The 21,814-nt window shown below is 43.3% G+C and overlaps 1 protein-coding gene across 8 annotated transcripts in view; it reads right to left on the bottom strand.

Moving 5' to 3' along the window:
* The window catches only part of ABCA7 (ATP binding cassette subfamily A member 7), a 58,984-nt gene extending 41,479 nt beyond the window's left edge, over nucleotides 1-17,505 (bottom strand). For 2 of the 8 annotated variants that reach the window (XM_074204501.1, XM_074204509.1), the window contains exons 1-4: nucleotides 16,676-17,374; nucleotides 2,166-2,242; nucleotides 1,918-2,011; nucleotides 755-896 (exon numbers count right to left, since the gene is read on the bottom strand). In XM_074204501.1, the coding sequence (XP_074060602.1) occupies nucleotides 755-896; nucleotides 1,918-2,011; nucleotides 2,166-2,242; nucleotides 16,676-16,742 (380 nt within the window). In that variant the 5' untranslated portion in view covers nucleotides 16,743-17,374. The other 6 variants (XM_074204504.1, XM_074204508.1, XM_074204502.1 and 3 more) reach the window with 6 other exon arrangements.
* Between the last annotated feature and the right edge of the window lie 4,309 nt (nucleotides 17,506-21,814).

Below are 21,814 nucleotides of genomic sequence, written 5' to 3'. Positions count from 1 at the left end.
ACTGAAAACCTTCACCACCTTACTCCAATCTACTATTTCCAGACTGGTTGCTCATTATTCTCTTCTTGCATTCATTTGATTCAGGCACACTGGCCTGGTTACCCTTTATATACAATAAGTCAACTTCTACCTCTATGCACTGCCCAACCTACTTGCCCTCATCACCTACCACTTCCTAAAATCCCTGGCTTACTTTAAGGCTCAGTTCAAGCACCACCTCCTATGTGAAGCCTTTTCTGCTCCCTAGTTTCTGATACCCCCTAAGTCCTCCCATAAATAACCTTGTACTTACTTTGTAAAGTTTTTATATTTATTTGTACATGCATATGTTGTCTCCTCTGGTATAATGAGAGCCCCTGTGGCTATTATATTGGGAGCCCCAATGGGCTTAACACAGGGCCTAGGAAACCTTTAACATACACATTCCTTGACTGCTAAATGTGAACTCAATGGAATAAAATTGACTTTGCAGAATGTCAAATCTGGAAATGACCTTAGAACTTAAGACTCTAGACCCAGGATACTGGGGTTAGAAAGATGCTTAGACCACAAAATTTCAGCCTTGGAAGGACCTTCAACACCCACCAGTCCAACTCCAGCATTTTGGATGTAGGAAAGCTGAAAGGAGGCAAGATTCCAGAGGCAGTGAGAGCCAGCAGTGGAGTCAGAGCCAGGGTCTAAAATTCCAGCCTCCTTGGAAGCCTCTTCCCTCATACTCCCTCCAGCCCTCCTGTACTTAGTTCTGTTCACTCACAAGGATTCGTTGAAGTTGTTCAGGATGCCAGGGGTCTCCCCAGGGGTGGCGTATCGGTAGCACGGGTTGTTCATGTTGCAGATGATGCCCTGGACCCAGGGAAGCATGCCTGCTGAAGGCAGTGGCTTATTGGGGAAGTGACCTGTGAGCATGCAGATGGGTCAGGCCACATCTGCTCTCTTAGACTCTCTCTCTTTCACAGACTTACCCCGTTCCTGGGAAGCATTGGGAACTAATTGTGGTCATTGTCTACCCAAAATACACAGGAATGCAGGGGAGTTGGGAAGAAAGAAAAAAAGGGACAAGGAAGCAAAGAAGAGGATAGGATCTGTGAACACAGATCCCATGTGATCACAGGAATCTGTGAACTGGTGAATGGGGGCTTAAAAGGGACCAGATCATAAGGATGGGTCATAAGGGCTCAGGAGTAGTTCAGAGAGGGTTCATAAGCAAGGGAACAGAGCAATGGGGAGACAGAGGGACAGAGGGACGGGGCCTAGAAGCAGGGGAATGTCAAGGCCAGAGGGTCAAGGATCAGAGAGAAGGGGTGGGGGAAGTCAGGAGAAATGAGATAGAGATAAAGACAATAGAAGGAAAAAAGTTAATCTAGTTGAAAATACCACAAAAAAGCACAACAAATTTGCACAGATTAAGAGATTTCCAGGGTGGCTAGGTGGCACAGTAGATGGAGCACCGGCCCTGGAGTCAGGAGTACCTGAGTTCAAATCTGACCTCAGACACTTCATAATTACCTAGCTGTGTGGCCTTGGGCAAGTCACTTAACCCCATTGCCTTGCAAAAAACAAACAAACTAAAGAAAGAAAAGAGATTTCCTAATATTGGCATACTGGGGGGTGGGGGGAATGGAGTGATGGGGATTGAGAGCAAGTAAACAGGAGAAGAAAACAGGCAGAGGGGCAGGGAAGAAGGAAGGGGAGAAGGGCAGAAGTTTAGGTAGGAGAGATGAAGGGTCAGCGATTAGTGAGATGTGGGCATGGAGCAGAGGACAGAGGATGATGGGCTTGGGTATAGGAGCAGGAGAGCAGGAATTGGAGAGCTAGGGTTTAGAGAAGATCAAGCTTCTGCTCTGAGCTGGGGAAATCAAGGAAGTTTTCCTGGAAGAAGTAGGGGAAGGGAGGTCAAGGTTCTGGAAGCCTACTCACATTCATGCTGTTCGAAGGGTGGGTGGGACTGACGGACTGCAACCAGAATTAAAAAAAGGAACAGGGGCCACAGTAGCTCGATGACCAGCTGTACCTGAGGGAGAGTGAGGGAGGCAGGTGGCAGGGATTGGGGAGAGAGTGCAGGGGTTGTCAGGAACCCCTTCAGGGCCCTTCAAAGAGCATGGCTCCAAGGATCCAGAAAGACTGAGCTTAGGCTGGGCCCCTCCTCTCCTCCTCTCCCCCATTACCGGTTTTCTTCTGCGATATGTGAAATTCTTCCAAAGCAGCAACATCAGTTGGGTCCAAAATGCCATGATGGTAGATGCTAGAGGTGGGGGGTTAGAGAAAACAAGGAGAGGGTCAGGAGTCAGAAGAAAGGAAGAGCCGGGAAGTGGAGAGATAAAAGGGTCAGAGGTCAAATTAATTGAGACAGAGAAGTCAAAGGATGGAGGTCAGAGAAGGATCAGACAATGGACTGGGAGAATGGGAAAGACAGAGTTGTCAGGGGTGATGTGCTAGGATTAGGGGTCATAAAGGTGAGAGGTCAGGCAGGGACGGGAGGGGGGCCGAGGGATCAAAGGGATTGAGCAACAAAAAGGAGTAGAAGTGGCCTAGACCCCCCTCCCCAACTCTACCCCAAGTCTAGATTAAGGAAGGAACCAGTTCCTAGAGTCAGCCCTCCTTTCAGCCTGGGAGAAGTCAGGAGTAGGAAAAAACCTATATACAAGTTTATCTATAGGAAGCCAGGGGTATGCTCAGGTTTAGAGGAAAAAAATAGTAAATGAAAGGAATCTTGTCCTGCCTGATCTTAAAATAGACCAGATATGAAGAATCTGAAGTTTCATCAGTGAGGGGCTTCTTCAGGTAAAGCAGAGGAGTGTCTTTGCCAAGAAACCCCAAAAGGTATCATGAAGAGTCGGACATGACTAAAAACACCTGAACAACAATTCCTCCACCACAGACTTCCTCAGCTGCCTGGCCATGGCCCTTAAGTAACAGTTTTCCTGTAAAGATGGCAATGTAAAAGGTTCTAAGGATATACAGCTCTCCCACAAAAATGCAAAATTCTAAAAATACACCATAAGAAATAATGATAAAATCAAATGAGAAAGAGTATTAAAGGTGCCCATCCAGTCCAAGCCAATTGCCAGAAGCCTATAGAGTTCTGATAGATACAGAGCAGAGGAGAAGGTAAGCCAACACCCAAAGGAGCTGGGGCTCAAAGTCAGAGTATAGAGTATAAAGAGTATAAAGAGTATAAAGGCAGCAAGAGACAGAGCCAGACCTCGCTTATAGCACGGGGAGGTAGGATCAGAAGAATGTCATGTAGGCCAGTGGCCTGGAGGAGACAGAGAAGAGACAAAGACTCAAGGGGCCATCCTTTCCCGATATAGCAGGAGATGAAGCCAGCAAATACCCAAGCAGCTTACTCTAGTATCTAGGAAGTAAAATTATGGAGCCCTGACACCAGGAACCTTCCAAAAGACCTGAAATCAGAGCTTCTGTTGGAACCACCAAAAAGGACAGGACCAAAATAGCAAACAGACATCCTTCAAACTAGGACCTTCACAGAAGGTCAGCAAAAATCTATGACGTCTGGTCGGGGCTTGTCAGGGCCATACCAGGAGACTCCAAGTTGGGGTTTATGCAAGGATCCTTATAGAAGGGTCACAATTAAAACCTGTGTTGAGCTAGGCTACAGAAAAAGGGCCAGGAGCCACAGAGGCTAGCAGAGAGTGGGACCAAATCCTAGTTGACTAATCCAAAACTTTAGCAATAGCAGTATTCAAACTACAGAGAGAGCAGGACCAAACAAGGCCTATCCACACCATCCATCCCAGCTAGAAAAAATGGGTAAATAGAAAAAAAATGTTAATCACATAGATGAAATACTAGGGGTTAAGAGAAAACCAAAAGAAAAGAGAGACTCAGATAAAACAACAGCTTAATCAGAAGAACATTAAGAATTGTTGGAAGAAATAAAGCAAGAAATAAACATTGAATTATAAATGAAACTAGCACTTCAAGGGAAAAAAAGGAAGGAAAATAAATAACTGAAAACAGAAGGCAGAAAATCTTACTCAAGTAAGGATTGAGCAGAACGGAGTAACCAGACCTCAAGGATTCCAAAAAGACAACAAAAAGTATTAGGACAAAGTCAAAGATGGAAAACTATGTATGAGGAAAAGTAAAGTATCTATTACTAATAGCAACTAACCTGGAAATCAGGTTAAAGAGAGACAATTTAAGAAATCATTTTTAAAAACTGACTAGAAGGGGTGGCTAGGTGGTGCAGTGGATAGAGCACCGGCCCTGGAGTTGGGAGGACCTGAGTTCAAATCCAACCTCAGACACTTAGTAATTACCTACCTGTGTGACCTTGGGCAAGTCACTTAACTGTACTTCCTGGCCAAAAAAAAGAAAACCAAAAAACCCTGTCTAGATCTATTATAATCAGACAACAAAGTGAAAGTAGAAATACTCCTCTGATAACTTCAAGATGAAAATATCCAGAAATATCATAGCCAAAAGCCAGAACTTCCAAATCAAAGAAAAAGTATTATATGTAGCTAGAAAGAAAGAATTCAAGTAGCAAGGAACCACAGTGAGGATAACACAAGACAATTCTATAACAATATAAAGGAAAGATAATATTGGAACATAATATTTCAAAAGACAAAAGAAAAAGTCTTACAATCAAAACTAATTTACCCTACAAAAAGAGTATAATCCTACAGGGTAAAAAAAATGACAGAACAGAACAATGAACTTTGAAGCATTACTGATGAAAAAGAATCAAAGCTAGTTACAATCTTCAAAATGCAAACACAGGAGAAAAGAGAAACATAGAAAGAGGAACACATTCAAATAATTAGAAGAGGTTTTTAGGTGGGAGGAGAAGAGACAAGCATACTTTCAGAATCCCATGGTCTTTAGGATTCACAAAGGGAATAAAATAAGACAAAGTTAGAGCCTCAAGTTGGTTTCTACATATTATACATTTTAATAGAGGAAGGAGGAATGGGATACACTACAGAAGAAATAAGGAAGAAGGAGGAATTTATTTTTCCATAGGTGGGGTATATAGATATAGTACACAAACAGGTGGAAAGTGTTGTGAGTAAAATTCAACAAAAATAGTCTGAAGCATTTTCTCTCTGAACCAGACAGCATTTTATTAATGAGGCACAAACTTTCCAATAAAAAAGAGGTCAAAGGCTCTAGCTAAGTTTTAGTTCAACGACTAAAGCCCTAGATGAAGATTTGACTCATTTTTATAGGGTTAGAACATTTTATAGCATTGGAACAGAACAGGGTAGATAACATCATAGGGTTAAGGACAAGACTGGTTGCATAGCTGAGGTATAGGGGATAATATGATTGGCTGAAAGGTGGAAATGAGGGTATAGCAACAGATCCCTCCTTCCCTCCTATGACTTAGAAAAGTTAATTTTGAATCTACCTGCAAAGTCAAAAGGTATTGGGCAAGATTTCTCTGATAGCAAACTAGACATCCTTGAAGGATTGCTTGGAAGTGTAATTATACTAGACCAAATTCCCCATATACCCCAATGATTCTTTGAGGAAATAACAGAATAGTGATTATCATGACAATTGAATTCCTAAACTTAAGACACTATAGATCTGCTGAATTTCAAGACTAAGTTCAGAGACAAAGAACCAAGATTTGGGCAATTACAAGACAAAATCAATTAATTGTAAATAGAATCAATAAAAATGATACAGAATCTATTTAATCTTCTCAGGAGCTGAGGCAAAAGAGACTCTCCTAAACCTCATTCTTATCTAAGCCAGTAAAAAGAAAGATGTAGCTATTAAGATAGGGACAAGGAAAGAGGAGAGGTGTTTAAGAAGTGGAGGCGCATCAGAGAAAGAAAAATTACAAGCAAAATAAACTTTCATTTTGGATGATGAATAATAAAGAGATTAAAAAAGAAAAAGAAAGCATAATAAGAATCAGTGATCAAAATTTGCACCAGGATTAAAAGAGTAAGGACAGAGAAATGAGTTCATATTATTTTAATCATAAATATTCAGTGTTGACCACATTTCTTTTCTTTTATCACCTTATTTTTGTGAAGATGGGGGAAAGAGGGAGGGAAAATTATAAGAGAATATTATGGGGGAAATATACACGTAACCATCATTACAGTGGATGTGAATGGAATGAACTCATTCATGAAACAGCAAGATAGCAGAATGCATTAGAAAAGCAAAATTCAATAATACACTTTTTTACAAAAAGGGCAGTTGAGACAAAAATTCACAAGAGGGACCAACACAAAACTTATCATACTTCAGATGAATTTTAAAAACAGAGGCAGCCTTCATAGTGCCAATCAAGCTAACAATAAAAATAGATATAATTAAAAGAGATGATGAAAAGCAACATAGAAAATGAAATAGCATCAATGCTTCACATCTATGTATATATGTACATATGTTTATATGTATATATATATATATGCATCAAATGGATTGGCATATAATAATAATAATATTGTTGTTGTTCAATCATTTCTCTTGTATCTGACTCTTCGTGACCCTATATGGGGCTTTCTTGATAGAGATACAGAAGTGATTTGCCATTCCTTTTCTCAGCTCATTTTACAGATGGGGAAACTGAAGCAAACAGGGTGAAGTGATTTGTCCAGGGTCACACAGCTGATATAAGGCTAGAGTTGAACTCAAATCTTGCTGACTCCACACTGGTGCTCTTTGCACTAGACTGCCTAGCTGTCACTAAGTATTTAAAGGAATATTTGATTGAATCACAGAAAGAAATAGGAGCAAAATCAGAATATATGGGAACCTTAGTGTTCCCTTTTCAAAACTTGATAAATATAAAAAAATAAACAAAAATTACCATAGAAACTGAGTAGTCTTTGATAAATTAGCTATTACAGAACTCTGGCAATTACTGAATGGGAATGGAAAGGAATATAGAAATACATATATGTGTGTCTATGCATAGTTGTATACATAAAATTAGTCTGTATGTAATAAGAATAACAAAATCATGACAATTTTTATAACCCTCTATAAGGAAAACTCTTATTACATATATTAATATATCTATTTCTCAGCTCTTCAAGGAATCTTTACAAAATAACCTCATAAGTAAGTATAGGGGGAAAAGTGACCTGGAGTTCTTTAGAAGTTGTACCAGGAAAGACAAGCTTGATAGGTCAGCTTGAAAAGTTATAATTAGGGCCTGGTGTCAGGCTGTGGATGTTTATTGTCCAAAGACCAGTCCAGCAGGAAGCGTGAGAAAGCTCATTAACCACTGTGAGATGAATTTTTAACCACTACAACTCAGTGAGGTTTTCTACTGAGGTTGTACTCTGTGTTGGTTCTGGGTTCACCCCTAAGAAAGAAATCACTAATGAAGAAGGTAGAGTTGGGGTAGGGGTCTTAGGATCAGTCCTCTATTAACTTGTTCTACTGGGAAGCTAGTAGTATACAGAGTACTGGGCTTGGAATCAGGAAGATTCATTTTCTTGAGTTCAAATCTAGCCTCAGACTCTTACTTGCTGTGTGACCCTGGGCAAGTCACTTCATCCTGTTTGCCTTGGTTGCCTTGTCTTTAAAATGAAATAGAGAAGGAAATGGCAAACCACTCCAGTATCCTTGCCAAGAAAACCCCAAATGGGTCACAAAGAGTCAGACATGACTGAAATGACTGAACAACAACCTGCTATCTACTTTTTTAATTCGAGAGGTTTTGTTTTTCTCTCTCGTTCAGTTTCATTTTCCTTCTACTGCTTGAGTTCATTCCAACTTTTAATCCAGCCTCATTGGATTTTTTTGGCTACTGTGGCTGCTGGCTCTGGGTCTCCATTTATTCCTGTACTGGGCTAGGTTTCAGAGGAATGTGATCTCAATTTTTCTCTGTCCAATGTCTCCTTCTTTTTCCTCTTCACCTTTTTATGTACATTTTCCAGAATTACTTCATTTGCAGTCTGAAAAAGAGTAATGATAACTAACTCTGAATTGATTTCAGTAGAAGAAAGTAATTTTGGTCAAATTCAGAGTGCTCTCCTCTCCTTTCATTCTCTTTCTTCTTTTTTCCTATTTTATTTTTTTACTTTTTAGGTTTTTGCAAGGCAGTGGGGTTAAGTGGCTTGCCCAAGGCTACATAGCTAGGTAATTATTAAGTGTCTGAGGCCAGATTTGAACTTAGGTACTCCTGATTCCAGGGCCGGTGCTCTATCCACTGAACCACCTAGCCGCCCCCATTCTCTTTCTTCTAAGAGCTTTCTCATTTGCTCAGACCTTTCTCATTTCTTTTACTCTTTGTAAGCTCATTGCTTATGCCTTGAGCTTTTTGTGATTTCTAGATGTCTTTTACATGTATCAGCCAATAAAAGTCCCTTTCTGTTATAAAATAATATTGATATTTTATGTTTTTATGTCACCCACATTTCCCAACATACTCCTTTCCCTCTCCTCCCAGAGAGTTATTCAGGTTTCCCAAAGAATAAGGAGGGGAAATTCACAAAATTACCCCCTAAAATCTGGCATATGCATTGTTCCATACTTATAGTCCCCTTCTCTGCAAAGAAGGCTGTTACTATATTTATGCTTTGAGGTTAAGTCATTTTACTGTTATGTGCATAGGATCACAGACTCAATGAAGAAAGGGTTCTTGGAAGGCTAACTGTTCTCATTTATAGATGAGGAAACTGAGTCTGGAATAGAGTTAGTAGTTTGTCCAGGATCACACATACAGTAAGGAAAGGGAACAGGTATTTATTAGGCACCTATTTTTTGCTTTTAATCCTCACAACAACTATGGGAAGTAAGTGCTATTATTATCAATGCCTTTTTTACAATTGAGGAAACAGGCAGTGGTTAAGTGACTTGCCCAGGATCATATAGCTTAAAAGGGTCTGAGGCTGGATTTGAATTCAGGTCATTCTCATTGCAGGAACCAAACTATCTAATTTCCTCCAATTTTCCATTTATATTATTGTAGTCATTTGTATTTTGTTTCCCTGGTTCTGCTTACTTTTCTCTGAATCAGTTCTTGTAAGTGTTCTAATGCTTCTTTAAAGGCATCAGTTCTTACAGGGGAGTAATATTCCCTCACCTTCATCTCCTATAACTCATTTAGTCATTCCCGAAACAATGACCAAATGCTTTGTTTCCAGTTCTTTGCTATCACAAAAAAGCTCTGCTATAGAGATTAAGGGGCAAAGAGGCCACTTTCTTTCTCATTGATCTCTAAAAGCCTTTTTTTAATGGAGTTGTCCTTTTTTTTTTTCCTCCATAGCCCAGGAATGCTGAGCAAGGTTTTATACAGCAGGCCAAGAAGCTCATGGACAAGTCCTTCTAGAGATAAGCCTTTCAATTATATTTGCTTCTGTTGAAGTCCTTTATCTTGTTTATTTGCCAATATGAATATGAGCTTTTCTGATATGCTGGGAGGGCTTAGAACTGCAGACACTATCTCTTTAGTCTCTTCCATTTTTTTTCTCTCATCATTACTGGCGCTATGGACAAATTATCCTCTTTGAGTTCATGTGAGAGCTAACTACTGCAAAAATAAATCTACCAAAACACAGAAATTAGAGTTTCGAAAAACCGAGGTTTATTTATACTTATGGAGAAGTTCAGATCTCAAACAATAATATAATTCTGAACCCAATTAGCATTCTAACAAGATCTCTTATAGATAAAATAATGTCAGAATGACAGAAAATAATCCTTTCATAAACTGCTCTTTTATTTATTTCTCTTAGGCCATAAAAGTTAAAGAAAAGACAGAATCATAATGCCATGCTTTCTTCAATGTCATAAAAGTTGAACAAATTTACTAAACAAAGTCATAATCTCATAGATACCTTAAGAATATAAACCTAATTAAACACTCTATAGGTAAAATTAAACTACATTTATAGGATTTACAAATAGTTTAAAAGAGGGAGAAAGAGGTTTACATATTGAAGAAAGCTGAGAATCTCCCTCTGGCTCATTATCTAAGAAATATTTAAGACCCCAAGTAAATTTTTACATACCATGGGATAGATTTCAGTCATCTCAACAATCTCTCAACTACGAAAAATAGAGCTGACCTCTTTTTTTGGGGAGGGGTTGCAATGCAATGGGGTTAAATGACTTGCCTAAGGTCACACAGCTAGTAAGTATCAAGTGACCTAGGCAGTATTTGAACTCAGGTCCTCCAGACACCAAGGTCTATGCTCTATTCACTACACCACCTAGCTGCCCCTCCCCATCTTCTCTTAATATTTTTTCATGAGTCAGGTTTTTGGTCAGGAAGGTTAATATTAACAGAAGACAGACTTTAACCAAAATTTGCAGAAAGAATGATTCTGAGCTCTAAAAAATAAAAATTAATAAAAGGAAATTAAAAAATAAAAAATTTCCATTACATTGGATCCACAAAAGACATTACCTCTATAGGATTTAGCATAGTAGTTCTTCCAAAATGCCCGAATTCTCTCTCTACCGCCTTAGTTTAAAAAAAAAACAAATGTAACTTCAAACTTTCCCTGTCTTAATGTTAATTCTGGAAAGCCCTACAGTTGAAGTGACATCTTCACTCTCCTTGGATTACTTTCACTTTTACTTCTACCCTGGGACCCCCTCTCGTTTCCAACATCTATCCTGATTGGTGTTTGATTTCTGACATCACTATTTCAGGAAATCTAAGTTTCATTTCACCCCTTCAACTTCCATCATAACCTGGACAATTCTTGTTGCATTCTTTTCTCCTCACCCCTACTTCTCTCTGCATCTACCTTCTGGAACTAAGAATCATAATAAAATCAATTCTGCCTATTGTTCCTGGATAGGGTGTATCAACTCACTCACCAAAATGCTCCCATTCCATTAAATCTATTGTCTTCTCCATTAGAATATGAGCTCTTTGAAGTCAAGAACTACATTTGCTTTTATACTTGTATCCCCAGCACTCAGAAGTTAGTGTTTATTCATTCAATTCCTTATCCTGCCACCTACCTTCCTTAACAAATATCACATTTCATTTTGGCCTTTCTATCCCCTGATTTTTGATTTTTTAATTTTTTGATTCTACCTCAACTCCAGTCAGAAATGATCTCGCTGTTCTCTAAATCCCTTCAGACTTTGGGTGGTCTTTGACATCTGATGCTCTCTCTTCACAAGATCATAGATCCAAAATTAATGGGACCTCTGTCAGTTCTAACTGACCTAACCCCTGAATTTTCTCAGGTCCCTTCCAGCACTGACAGTTTGGGTTCTGCAGTCTAGAATCTCTCTCAGCTCTATGACTTCCCTTCCTTTATAGGCCAAGAGCCTGCCCAACTCAAGTGCCTTAAGTTGGCCTGGCCCATGATAAACATGATACACATGGTACATAAGGCCCATGAAGTCACAATGGGGAGGACTCGATTTAAATTGATCTCTGGAGAGGAGTTTGTCCCTGTGGGAGATAAGAGAGTATCAGACCCAGCGTTCCACTGCTGCCAGAGCAACCTGGGGAGGAGATATTTGAACAGGGGTTGAATGGTTGGCACACCCTGCTAAACCCAGGGTACTGTTGTATCTGTGCTTGGGGTGGGGTAGAAAGGAACAGGGGTGAGGATAGGAAAGAATGACAGAAAAGTACAAAAGGATAGAGAACTGGTCTACGCTTTGGGACCCTGAAAACAGCCCTGCAAGGGATAGAAGACAGGGTGCCAGCTTACTCTCTAGTATACTCTCTGGCATGTAGTAGGGCTTAATAAATGCTTGTTGACTGACAAAAGACCTCTTCAGAATTGGATTAAAACTCAGCAGACAGTCTAAAACCCACAAAAACAAAAATCACTCAGCAACACACCCAGAAGGGGAGCACCCACTTGTTGCTGCCTAATGAGTACAATCCATTCCACTTTATAAGGGAAGGGAGGTTTTTCTATTATCTATCTATTCTGCAATGGAGGTAGCAGGATGAAGCAGATAGAATCAGGATGACCTAGTTCAAATCCTGCCTAAGACATCTACTAGCTGCATGACCTTGAGCATGTCTTTTAAATTTGCTGGGTCTCAGTTCCTCATAAGGGCAGCTGGGAGGCATAGCAGAATGCCAGGCCCAGAGTCAGGAAGACCCATCTTCCTAAGTTCAAATCCAGCCTTATTAGCTATATGACTGTAGGCAAGTCACTTCACCCTGCTTGCCTCAGTTTCCTCATTTGTGAAATGAAATGAAAAAGGAAATGGCAAACCATTTCAGCATCTCTTCCATGAAGACCCCAGATTGAGTCACAAGGAGTTGGACATGCCTGAAAAACAACTGAATGATAATCTCTCAACAAGAAAACAAGGGGCTTGGATTTGATTACTTATATGGGTCTTCCTAACTCTAAATCCAGATTCCTATAATCAAAAGCTTCTACAGTGTCTTGTAAGTCTAAATCTATGAATTTTCTCACCCAACAAAATCCAGGTTCTATGTCACCTCCTCCAGGGAGCTTTCACTGATGCTCCCCTCCAAAAGAAAAATAAATCACTCTCTCCTCTCAAGTCCCTCAGCCCTGTGTCTGCCCCTGTCCTATGTCTATCACTGAGTATCAATATACAGGCACAGGAAAGATCTTCGCGTCTTAAAAGTTTGAGTGCAGCTTTAATAGATTTAAACTAAGACTTTGGGGTCATTGTGTCTATGTCCCTATTTCTTTCCTAATCCCAGACCATGAACATGCAGTGGACCATGTTTTCTGCTCCTTTACAACCCAGGGCTAGACAGACTGTAGTGTCCCCTTAGTGTTTGTCGAATTCAATTCCAAGGAAACCCAATTACTCACAGGACCCCCCCAAACCAGAACTACTCTGCCATTCTTTTCCTGATCCTACTCTCCTTCCATCTTTCCCTATGTCTTACTCCTCTCTAATCTATTTTTATCTTTAAAATTCCCTCCTTCCCTCAGAACTTTCCCTTGTTATCACTCATATTCCTATACTCTTTACTCTCCCTTCCCCAAACTCAATCCCTCAAGTGAACTAATTCAACTTCACACTATTTTTAAATACCCTTGAATCCATTTACCTCCTGTCTGTCCTTTTTTTAAAAGTGGGTTTTTTTGCAAGGCAAATGGGGTTAAGTGACTTGCCCAAGGCCACACAGCTAGGTAATTATGAAGTGTCTGAGGTCACATTTGAACTCAGGTCCTCCTGACTCCTGGGCTGGTGCTTTATCTACTATGTTGCCTAGCTGCCCCGTGTCTGTCCTTTCAACAATCACATCTTGCCAAACCTCAAACCTGGATTATTCTCATCATCTACTTCAGCTCCAACTCACATGCTAATGGCATCTTGGTGCCAATGGTTAAAGTGATGGAGCTGTAATCAAGAAGACTTCAACTCAAATTTGGCCCCAGACACTTAGCAGCTGTGTGACCACAAACAAGTCCATTATCCCCTCTGTCTGCCTCATTTTTCTTCTCTATGAAATGGGGTTAATAACAGTACCTACCTCCCCAGGAGAGTTGTGAGATAATATTTATAAAGGCTTGACTAGCTATCATCATGGAACAGATCTTACAATTCTGAGGAATGACTTCACTAGAAATTTATTACTTTCTCTACTAAGTCCTCAGACAATTCTTCCACATTTCATTTATTCCTTAACCCATTCATCTCAGGGAATATTACAAACCTCTTTACTCCTCAAATCTCCCATGGACTACTCCTTTCAATTTCTCAGAAGAGGATTTTGCCTCATTCTTCATGGAAAAAATCGAAACCATTAGTCTGGAGTCTTCTCCTCATCTTCCTTATCTCCCTGATGTCATCCCTTCTGTTTCCTCCCTCCAATTTCTGACAAGGAGGTGGCCTCTTGGATAGCCTATCTTAGATTGCTTTTTGTCAAAGGGAGGGGGGAGGGAAGGGAGAGAGGAAGAAAAATGTAAAACTCAAGATCTTACCCCCAAAATGAGAAAGCTGTCATTGCATGCAGTTGGGAAAAAAATAAATAAAATTTCTCATTATGTAAAAGAGAGAGAGATGACTTTTTTTTTAAGGTTTATGCTAGGCAATGGGGTTAAGCGGCATGCCCAAGGCCACACAGAGAGATGACTTCTTTACCACTTTCAAACCCCAGCTAGGGTCCTGGGCCTTTCCCACTATCATCTCTGTTTTTCAGTTTTTATTCTTTTTCCTTCGCAGCTGTTTACAAACTTGCCCAAGTTTTCCCACTCCCTCTCACCATCCCTTCAACTGACTCTTCTCCATCTCTGCTCTCTCATGCAAAATTCTTGCAAAAGCTGCCAACCACCACCATCCCCACTCTCCTCCTCCTTCCTCTCCTCTTGCTCCTTTTCCCCTTCCTCCCCCTCCTCCTCCGCGGCACCCGGGGGTCTCCCAAGCGGCGGCTCCACGAGCCCCCCGCTTCCTCCCCCTGAGCCCCAGCTGGCCGCGCCCCCTCCCGCAGCAGCCCAGCCCGACGCCCCCTGCTCGCGTCCGCGCTTTCCCTCTAAGATGTGCGGGTGGGGGGTCCCGCTGCGGCTCTCCCGCCCCCCGCCGCCCCCCGCAGCCCCCCGGGCCTGCGCCGGCCTCTGGGCGCGCGGCCCGAGGGGCTGGGGTCCCGGGTCCTGGCCGCCCGCCCCCGTCCTCCGGACCTCGGCCGCCGGGCCCGGCTGCAAGGCCCCTCGCGGCCCGAGTACCTGCTCCCCGCCGGGTGGGGCAGGGGCTCCTCTCCGGGGCCCGGCCGGCCGCCCCCCGCCCTCCGCAGCCCCGCGGCGGCCCGGCCCGGCATCTCCTCGGCGCCGCCCCTCCCTCGCCCCCATTGGCCGCCGCGCCCGCCACTCAGCGGCCCCGCCCCGCGCGGGGAGCGTCCCGGGGGGCTCTCCTGGGCCCCGCGGGCCGGCAGGTGAGCCTTAAAGGCGCCGCGGCCCCCAGCCCACCAGACCCCGCCGAAGCAGAGAGGGGGCGCCCCGCCTCGGGGCCGGCCCGGGCCTCGCTGCCCCCCAGCCGCCCGGCCGCGGTGCGCGAGCTTCCTCGGTCCAGCCAGCGCCCGGGTACGGCCTCCCGTAGCCCGGCCAGGGCCCAGGACGCGTTGTTGGGGCTCCGGGCTCAGCCTCCCCCCGGCTCGGACAGCCCCAGGTGTGCCCAAGCTCCCGGCCTGGCATCCCGCAGCCGCGTTCTCCAGCTATACGTCTTTAAAGGGGCGCGAGCACATGGCGAAGACCGCCCCGGACCCCTCCCGCAGGCCGGCCCGACCCCTTCTGATCCCCGAGCAGACTCAGACCAAAGGAGTCCAGGACTTCGGCCAGGGCCGAGGCTCGGGCTTAGCGCAGCCGGGGCTGGAGTCCGGAGCATGGGAGCTCCGATGCAAAGTCAACCCGCAGCTGCGTGCCCCTGGCCCGGTCACCCGATGCTGACCGCTGCTCCTCCAGGACTATCTCCAGTGGTTCTGCTTCTGGCCACTGGACCCAGGGGGCTCTGGAGGACAAAGGGAGGCTGGGGGGCTTAGCGCGGCCCCCCTCGCTCAGATCTAGTTCGGGCACTTGTCATGGAATCACCGCCCCTGGCTTCATGGCCTTCTTCCAGAATCAGGGACAAACGTCATCGGTTGATTTGAACTCAGGACTTCAGGACTAAAAGTCCAGCACTCTACTTACCCATACAAAGCGCTTTGCAGCTCTGACACCGTATGGTCTAGGTTCCCTCCGACTTCTACCATTCTACGACCTAAGGTCGGTTCTAGTTTTGTGATTCTATTAGATGTTCTTCAGGTCCCCGGCCTCCTATTGCCTACAGTCCCTCCCAGCTCTGACTTCCACTGTTCTCATCCTTCCTGTTTCTCCCTAGCCATACACCTTTGCTTGAGCTTTCCCATCCCAAAACATTTTCCTTTGAACCCACTGCCTATTCAGAACTATTGTTTTCTGTCTATTCTCTTTATGACTAAACCTTTGGGATAGGTGTGTCCAGTCCTCCACAAGCACCACATTGGTCCTCAAAGCCCATTCATGTGACATTATTACATTTTATTGTTATACTCATTGGTAATATGGATTACATGGAATGATAAGTACAATTTAAATTCTTTATGTAGCCCTTGACAGGTTTTTGTTGGACAAGGCAACCCAGAAGAGCTAAAAAGTTGGACACCCATTCTCTAGAAAGAATGGTCACTCCTCAACCACTTCCTCACTCACATTCCTCCCACCAATGATTGGTTTCTCCCACGACCTCAGTTACTGCCCAGTGGCCTTTTCTCAATCCTCACCTTCCCTTAACCTCTCAACATCAGCAGGGAGACAGACCATTCTTTGTTCTCCACCCCTCTTTTCGGATAATTCTCACTTCTCTAAGTTTACATCCCATTTCTTGGCCCTGGTTCTCCTTCTAACTGCCTCCTGTTCCTCCTCCTGGCTCTTAAATGTGGATGTCCTCACCCCCACCCCCAGGGCTCTATCCCCTGGCCCTGTTTCATTTCCTTTCTGCACCAGAATCTGAGGATCTCATCCACCATCTTCTATCACTCCTGGGAGGCTATTGTGAGGTGGCTGAGAACAACAACAATCAATCAATCAAACATTGACTTTGGGGTCAAAAGACCTGAGTTCAATGATCGGATCTGGCTGTTCTTCCCTATAACCAGTCAGTTAATAATCAATAGGCCAAAGATCATTGCTGTTCAATTGTGACCCCATTTGGGGATTTTCTTGGTAAAAATATTGGGTTTGCCATTTCCTTCTTGCTCATTTTACAGATGAGGAAACTGAGGTAAAAAAATTAAGTGACTTACCCAAGGTCACACAGCTAAGAAGTATCAGATGATATTTGTCCTTCATTCTCAAAGAAGACCATGACATCAGGGAAGTGGTGCTGTGACAAGCACATGAATTGGATTTGAGTGAGGGGGTACTGTGCTAAGTCACCAGTTTCACTTCCTCCTCAAGAGCCATCTGGGTCTAGTGACCAGATATAGATCCGGGACTCCTGGGGGCCCTGAATGCAAGGAAATTAAGATTAAGTGATTTGCCCAGGATCACCCAGCTATTTAGTGTCAAGTATCTGAGGCCAGATTTGAACTTCTGTCCTCCTGACTCCAAGGCCAGTACTCTATCCAATTTTTTTTTTAATACTAAGTAAGTATCTGAGGCTAGATTTGGACATGTGAAGAGAAGTCTTCCTGACTTCAGGCCCAGCACTCTATCCACTGCATCACCTGATTCCTCCCCTCCCAAAAAAGGCCCCGGTAGTTTAGACCAGATGTCCACTAAGGTCCCATTCAGCTCTAGAACCCATGAGCCTTGACTTCTTTTCAGATAGATGATTCTGAGTCCTATTTTACCATTCCCAAATTCTCTCCTGACTTTTTTTTTTTAGGTTTTTGCAAGGCAAATGGGGTTAAGTGGCTTGCCCAAGGCCACACAGCTAGGTAATTATTAAGTGTCTGAGACTGGATTTGAACCCAGGTCCTCCTGACTCCAAGGCCGTTGCTTTATCCACTACGACACCTAGCCACCCCTCTCTCCTGACTTTCAAGCCTACATTCCCAACTAAGATGACTTCTTGGCTCCTTCATCTCCACAAGAATAGATTCAAAAAACCTTCACTACTCCCCCTAATTTCCCTGCCTCTATGATGGCATCACCAGACTCCCAGTCATCCAGGCTTAAAACCTGAGTCATCCCTTCATTTCTAGCCAGTTGATTGTTCCTTTGAAATCTCTCTCCACCTGGTTCCCCACCTCTCCACTCCCATAGTCACCACCCTCCTTGGGCCTTTATCACTCCTAACCCGAGCAGTTTTCTCCCAACTGATCTTCCAGTGTTGCCTCTCTCTGCCCCTCCCATCCATTCTTTATTGGAACACTAAAAAGACCCAGCAATGCTCTGCCCCTCCCTACCCTTAAAAGCCTTCAACAGTTTCCTTTGGCCAATAGGGCACAATACAAACTCAAACCTGGCACTAGTCTGGATCCACTGGCCCTTTACAATTTAAAATCACACTTTCCTGACTTTAATATTTTCCCAGTGCTCCCACTACTTCCCATTCTCTTCCTGCCATCTCTCATCTTGCAGTCTTCACTTATCCTATAACCTCTGCCTGTAATGTGGCCTCATGTGAAAATACTTCCTTTCAAGGTCTGACTTAGATGCCAGCTCTGCCATAATATCCTTCCCTGGTATCTGTCCCCAATCCTGACTCCCAATCAAATATTCCTAGAGGCAGGAAGATCTGAGTTCAAATCTGGCCTCAGACATTTACTAGCTATAGACCCTGGGCAAGTCACCTCACCCTGTTGACTCTCTAGGTCTATAATAACCCCATCCCCTTAAGAGTAAAATCCTTGGGGGGCAGCTTGGTGGTGCAGGGGATAGAGTCAGGACCTAAATTCAAATCTGACCTCAGACACATAATCCAAACACCTAGCTGTGTGACCTTGGGCAAGTCACTTAACCCCACTGCGTGGTTGGAGGGTGCATCAAATGAGGAAGTCATTGTAAAATGTTAACTGGACACATCTTAGGCATTCTTTTATATTGGCTAGTGCTAGAATATTAATGATTAACAACAAACAACCTTGAAATGCTTAAGATTCTGATTGTGTCAATGACCAGCTGTAATTCTAGGATACAAATCAGGCTGTTCACCTGGCACTTTTTTGGGCAGAGATCTACCTAGAGAAATATGTTTTTTGAGCAGTACTGTCCTGGCTCTACTCTTTTTTTTTTTGAGACAAATGGGGTTAAGTGACTTGCCCAGGGTCATGCAGCCAGGAAGTGTCTCAGGCTGGATTTGAACTCAAGTTCTTCTGACTCCAGGATCACCTGCCTCAACTTTACTTGACAATGTGACTCAATGCCTTCTCCTGGGCTTCCTCACCCTAGGCCAGCTCCTCCCATTGGTGACTACCTTTCAATCTCCATTTTGAGGCAGGATCTAGAATGGCCATCCTTCATTCCTCTCTTGTCTCTGATCTCGATTCTACAGACTTATTTCTCTACCGTGTGCCAACTCTGTTTACAATTCCCTGCAATGGGTTGGTTTTTGCCATTAGAATGTAAGCTCCATGAAGGCAGAGAGTACTTTTCTCAGGCCTCTGGCTACTAGGAGCCAGCTTTGAAACCAGGAATACTTTGGGGGATCAAGCCCTGTCTCCAGATTAAAACTGCAAAAAAGTGCCTTTCTCCTCTGTGTGTTCCCCCATAATAGTGATCCTAACCTGAAGGATTCCTCTTCTCTTTCAAGTCCTAGCAGTAGCTGGCACATGATAGGCATTCAATAAATATTATTGATGATTGATTGATCCTTGTGTCCCCACCCCTGAGGATGGCAACTTTGTACACAGTAGGTGCTTAATAAGTATTTCTTGAGTTAAATAATTGCCCCCTTTCTATAGCTTTAAGGTTTTATACAGTGCCCTACAAATATCTCATCTGATCTTCAAAACAACCTTGGAGGGTAGGTGGTGTTGTTCTTCCCATTTTATAGATGAGGAAACGAAGCCAGAGAGCAGGTTAGAGACTTGCCCAGGGTTACACAGCTGGTTAAGTGAATCTGGATTTGAAATAAGATTATCCTGAGGTCAGCCCAGCACGCCATCTGCCACACCACTTAGCTGCCTCTAAATGTAGTTAAAGTGGGGATGTTCTTTGCTGAATCACAAGTGGTCTCAGAGCTAGGAGGGCAGCCAGCCTGATTGATCTGTACAGGAACAGATATTCCCTTTAATGAGGAGATGAATGATTGTTCTGCTTCTAGATGACATCTGTCTAGTCCAGGGTTCAAGTCGATCAAGCTGGCAAACTTTGCAAAGTCATCTTTACATGGGAGGGATAGGAAAAGCCCAGAAAGAGAATGGCAGCTTGCTGTGGCCAAAGGCCAACTCAGCAGGCATCTAGGGAATAGGTAAAAGCTTTGGATGAAGGCTATGTCTCTAGGGAGTAGTGGGTAAGGAAATAGGAGTCCCCAGAGGAGGAGGGAGTTCCCAAACCAGGAGGGTGGAGAGGGAAGCCTGGAATCTTTTCTGAGATCTTGCTAAAGGGAAGGAGACTTTGAGGATCTAACCATTTACAAATGAAGAAACTGATGCTAGCAGATTATGAAAACACCAAGTCACAGTTAGATTGGGAGCACCTGGTGGTACAATGACTAGAGCACCTGAACTAAGATCAAATCAGACTTCAGACACTTACTAGCTGAGTGATCCTGGGCAAGTCACTTCACCCTGTTTGCCTCAGTTTCCTCATCTGTCAAATGAGCTAGAGAAGAAAAGGGCAAACTGCTCTAGTATCTTAACCAAGGAAACTCCAAATGGGGTCAGAAAGAGTAGAATATGACTGAAATGAATGAACAACAGTAACAAACAGATTTATAAATTAAAGATTTGACCCATTTGGACATAGAAACCTTTTGGTGGTTTTCTCACCATTTTGCTGATGAGGAAACTGAAGTCTTGAGAAAACAAGTAACCTGGTCAAGGTCTAGAACCACCCTACAGATCTCCTGAAGGTTCAACACAGTCTGATAATACCCTGTTATCATACCAATGGCAAGTCAGGGTCTCAAAAGCCAACCATGGACCCAAAGCTGGAAGACCTGGAGACCACCTAACCTTCTCCTTTGGTGGTCTTGCAGTTTTGTCTAAAGGTGATGACAGAAAATGTTTAACTGGTAGCTAATGAGATTTGAACTCAGGTCCTGTGATTCCCTCATTCACTGCCCTTTCTCTGTACAGCAGAGCCTGGCTTTATGTCTGTCTCTGAAACTTACTTTCATGTCTCTGAAACTTACTTCAGAGCATTTTTGTTAAAAAAAAAAAAAGCCCTTTGAAAGATGAAAGCCAAGTTCAGGAGAAACAGAAGCTGTTGTTTTTATAACAGATGTGTCCTAGCCCTATCCAGGTTTATGGGACAGTGAGATTCCAGTAGGGTTCAGCTACCAAATTCCTGGTAAGAAGATTACTGAATCATAGATTATGAACTGGAAAGAACCTTCTTGTTCAGTTGTGTCTGACTCTTCATGATCCCATTGGGGATTTTCTTGGCAAAAATACTGGAATGATTTGGCATTTCCTTTTTCAGGTCATTTTACAGATGAGGAAACTGAGGCAAACACAGTTAAATGTTGCCCAGGGACACATACCTAGTAAGTGTATGAGGTGAGATTTGAACTCAGGTCTTCCTAATTCCAGACCTGGTCCTCTAGCCTAGTTGACTGTGAAAAGATGAAGATAGCATTAGAGGTTCTCAGATCCCATATCCCACCGTCATTTTGCAGATGAGGAAACTAAGACAAAGAAAAGTGAAGTGACTTGCCCAAGATCATAAAAACTAGGAAGTGTTTGAGGCAGAATTTGAACCCAGGACCTAGTGTCCTAGATGTGGATCAGCAAGATGGTTACAGTCTCTGCTTTTTGGTTCAGATCCATTACCTGCTCTGGGTGGATTAGGGGCTAGGGATCATATTATCTTTTAATGTCAAATGAGGGGGAACCTCTGCCAGGGAGCATTGCCAGAGGCTTCCACATTTGAGCCCCTAACTCTGACCAAGGTTTCATTACCCTTTGTTCTCCTTTTATGCACTTAGCATATTCTCCTGTTTGTGACAATCTTCTGTGAACCTCCCACAGAAACCCTCTTAGCTTCCCTGTGACCTCCAAGGCTCTACAAAGTGTTCCCTAGTGAGAAAAATGTTAGGAATGGATGAATCCATTGACTTAGAGAATTCAGGTCCAAATCCCAGCCCTATTGTTTCCTGTGTGATTCTGGTAAGTCAAAAACTTCCTAAGCTTTGGTTTCTTCTGTTAAAAAAGAAGAGATCGGGATGAATGACTGCTAAGACCCTTCACAGTCTTAAATATTGGATGTCTATGATTATATTTCTGTCATCCAAGGAGCCACCTAGCTATAGAAAGGAAGAAATGGATTTTTTT

This window comes from Macrotis lagotis, chromosome X (genome assembly GCF_037893015.1).
Source record: "Macrotis lagotis isolate mMagLag1 chromosome X, bilby.v1.9.chrom.fasta, whole genome shotgun sequence".
NCBI lineage: Eukaryota > Metazoa > Chordata > Mammalia > Peramelemorphia > Peramelidae > Macrotis > Macrotis lagotis.
Note: the sequence above shows the minus strand (reverse complement) of the source record. Positions and strands in the feature narration are given on the sequence as shown.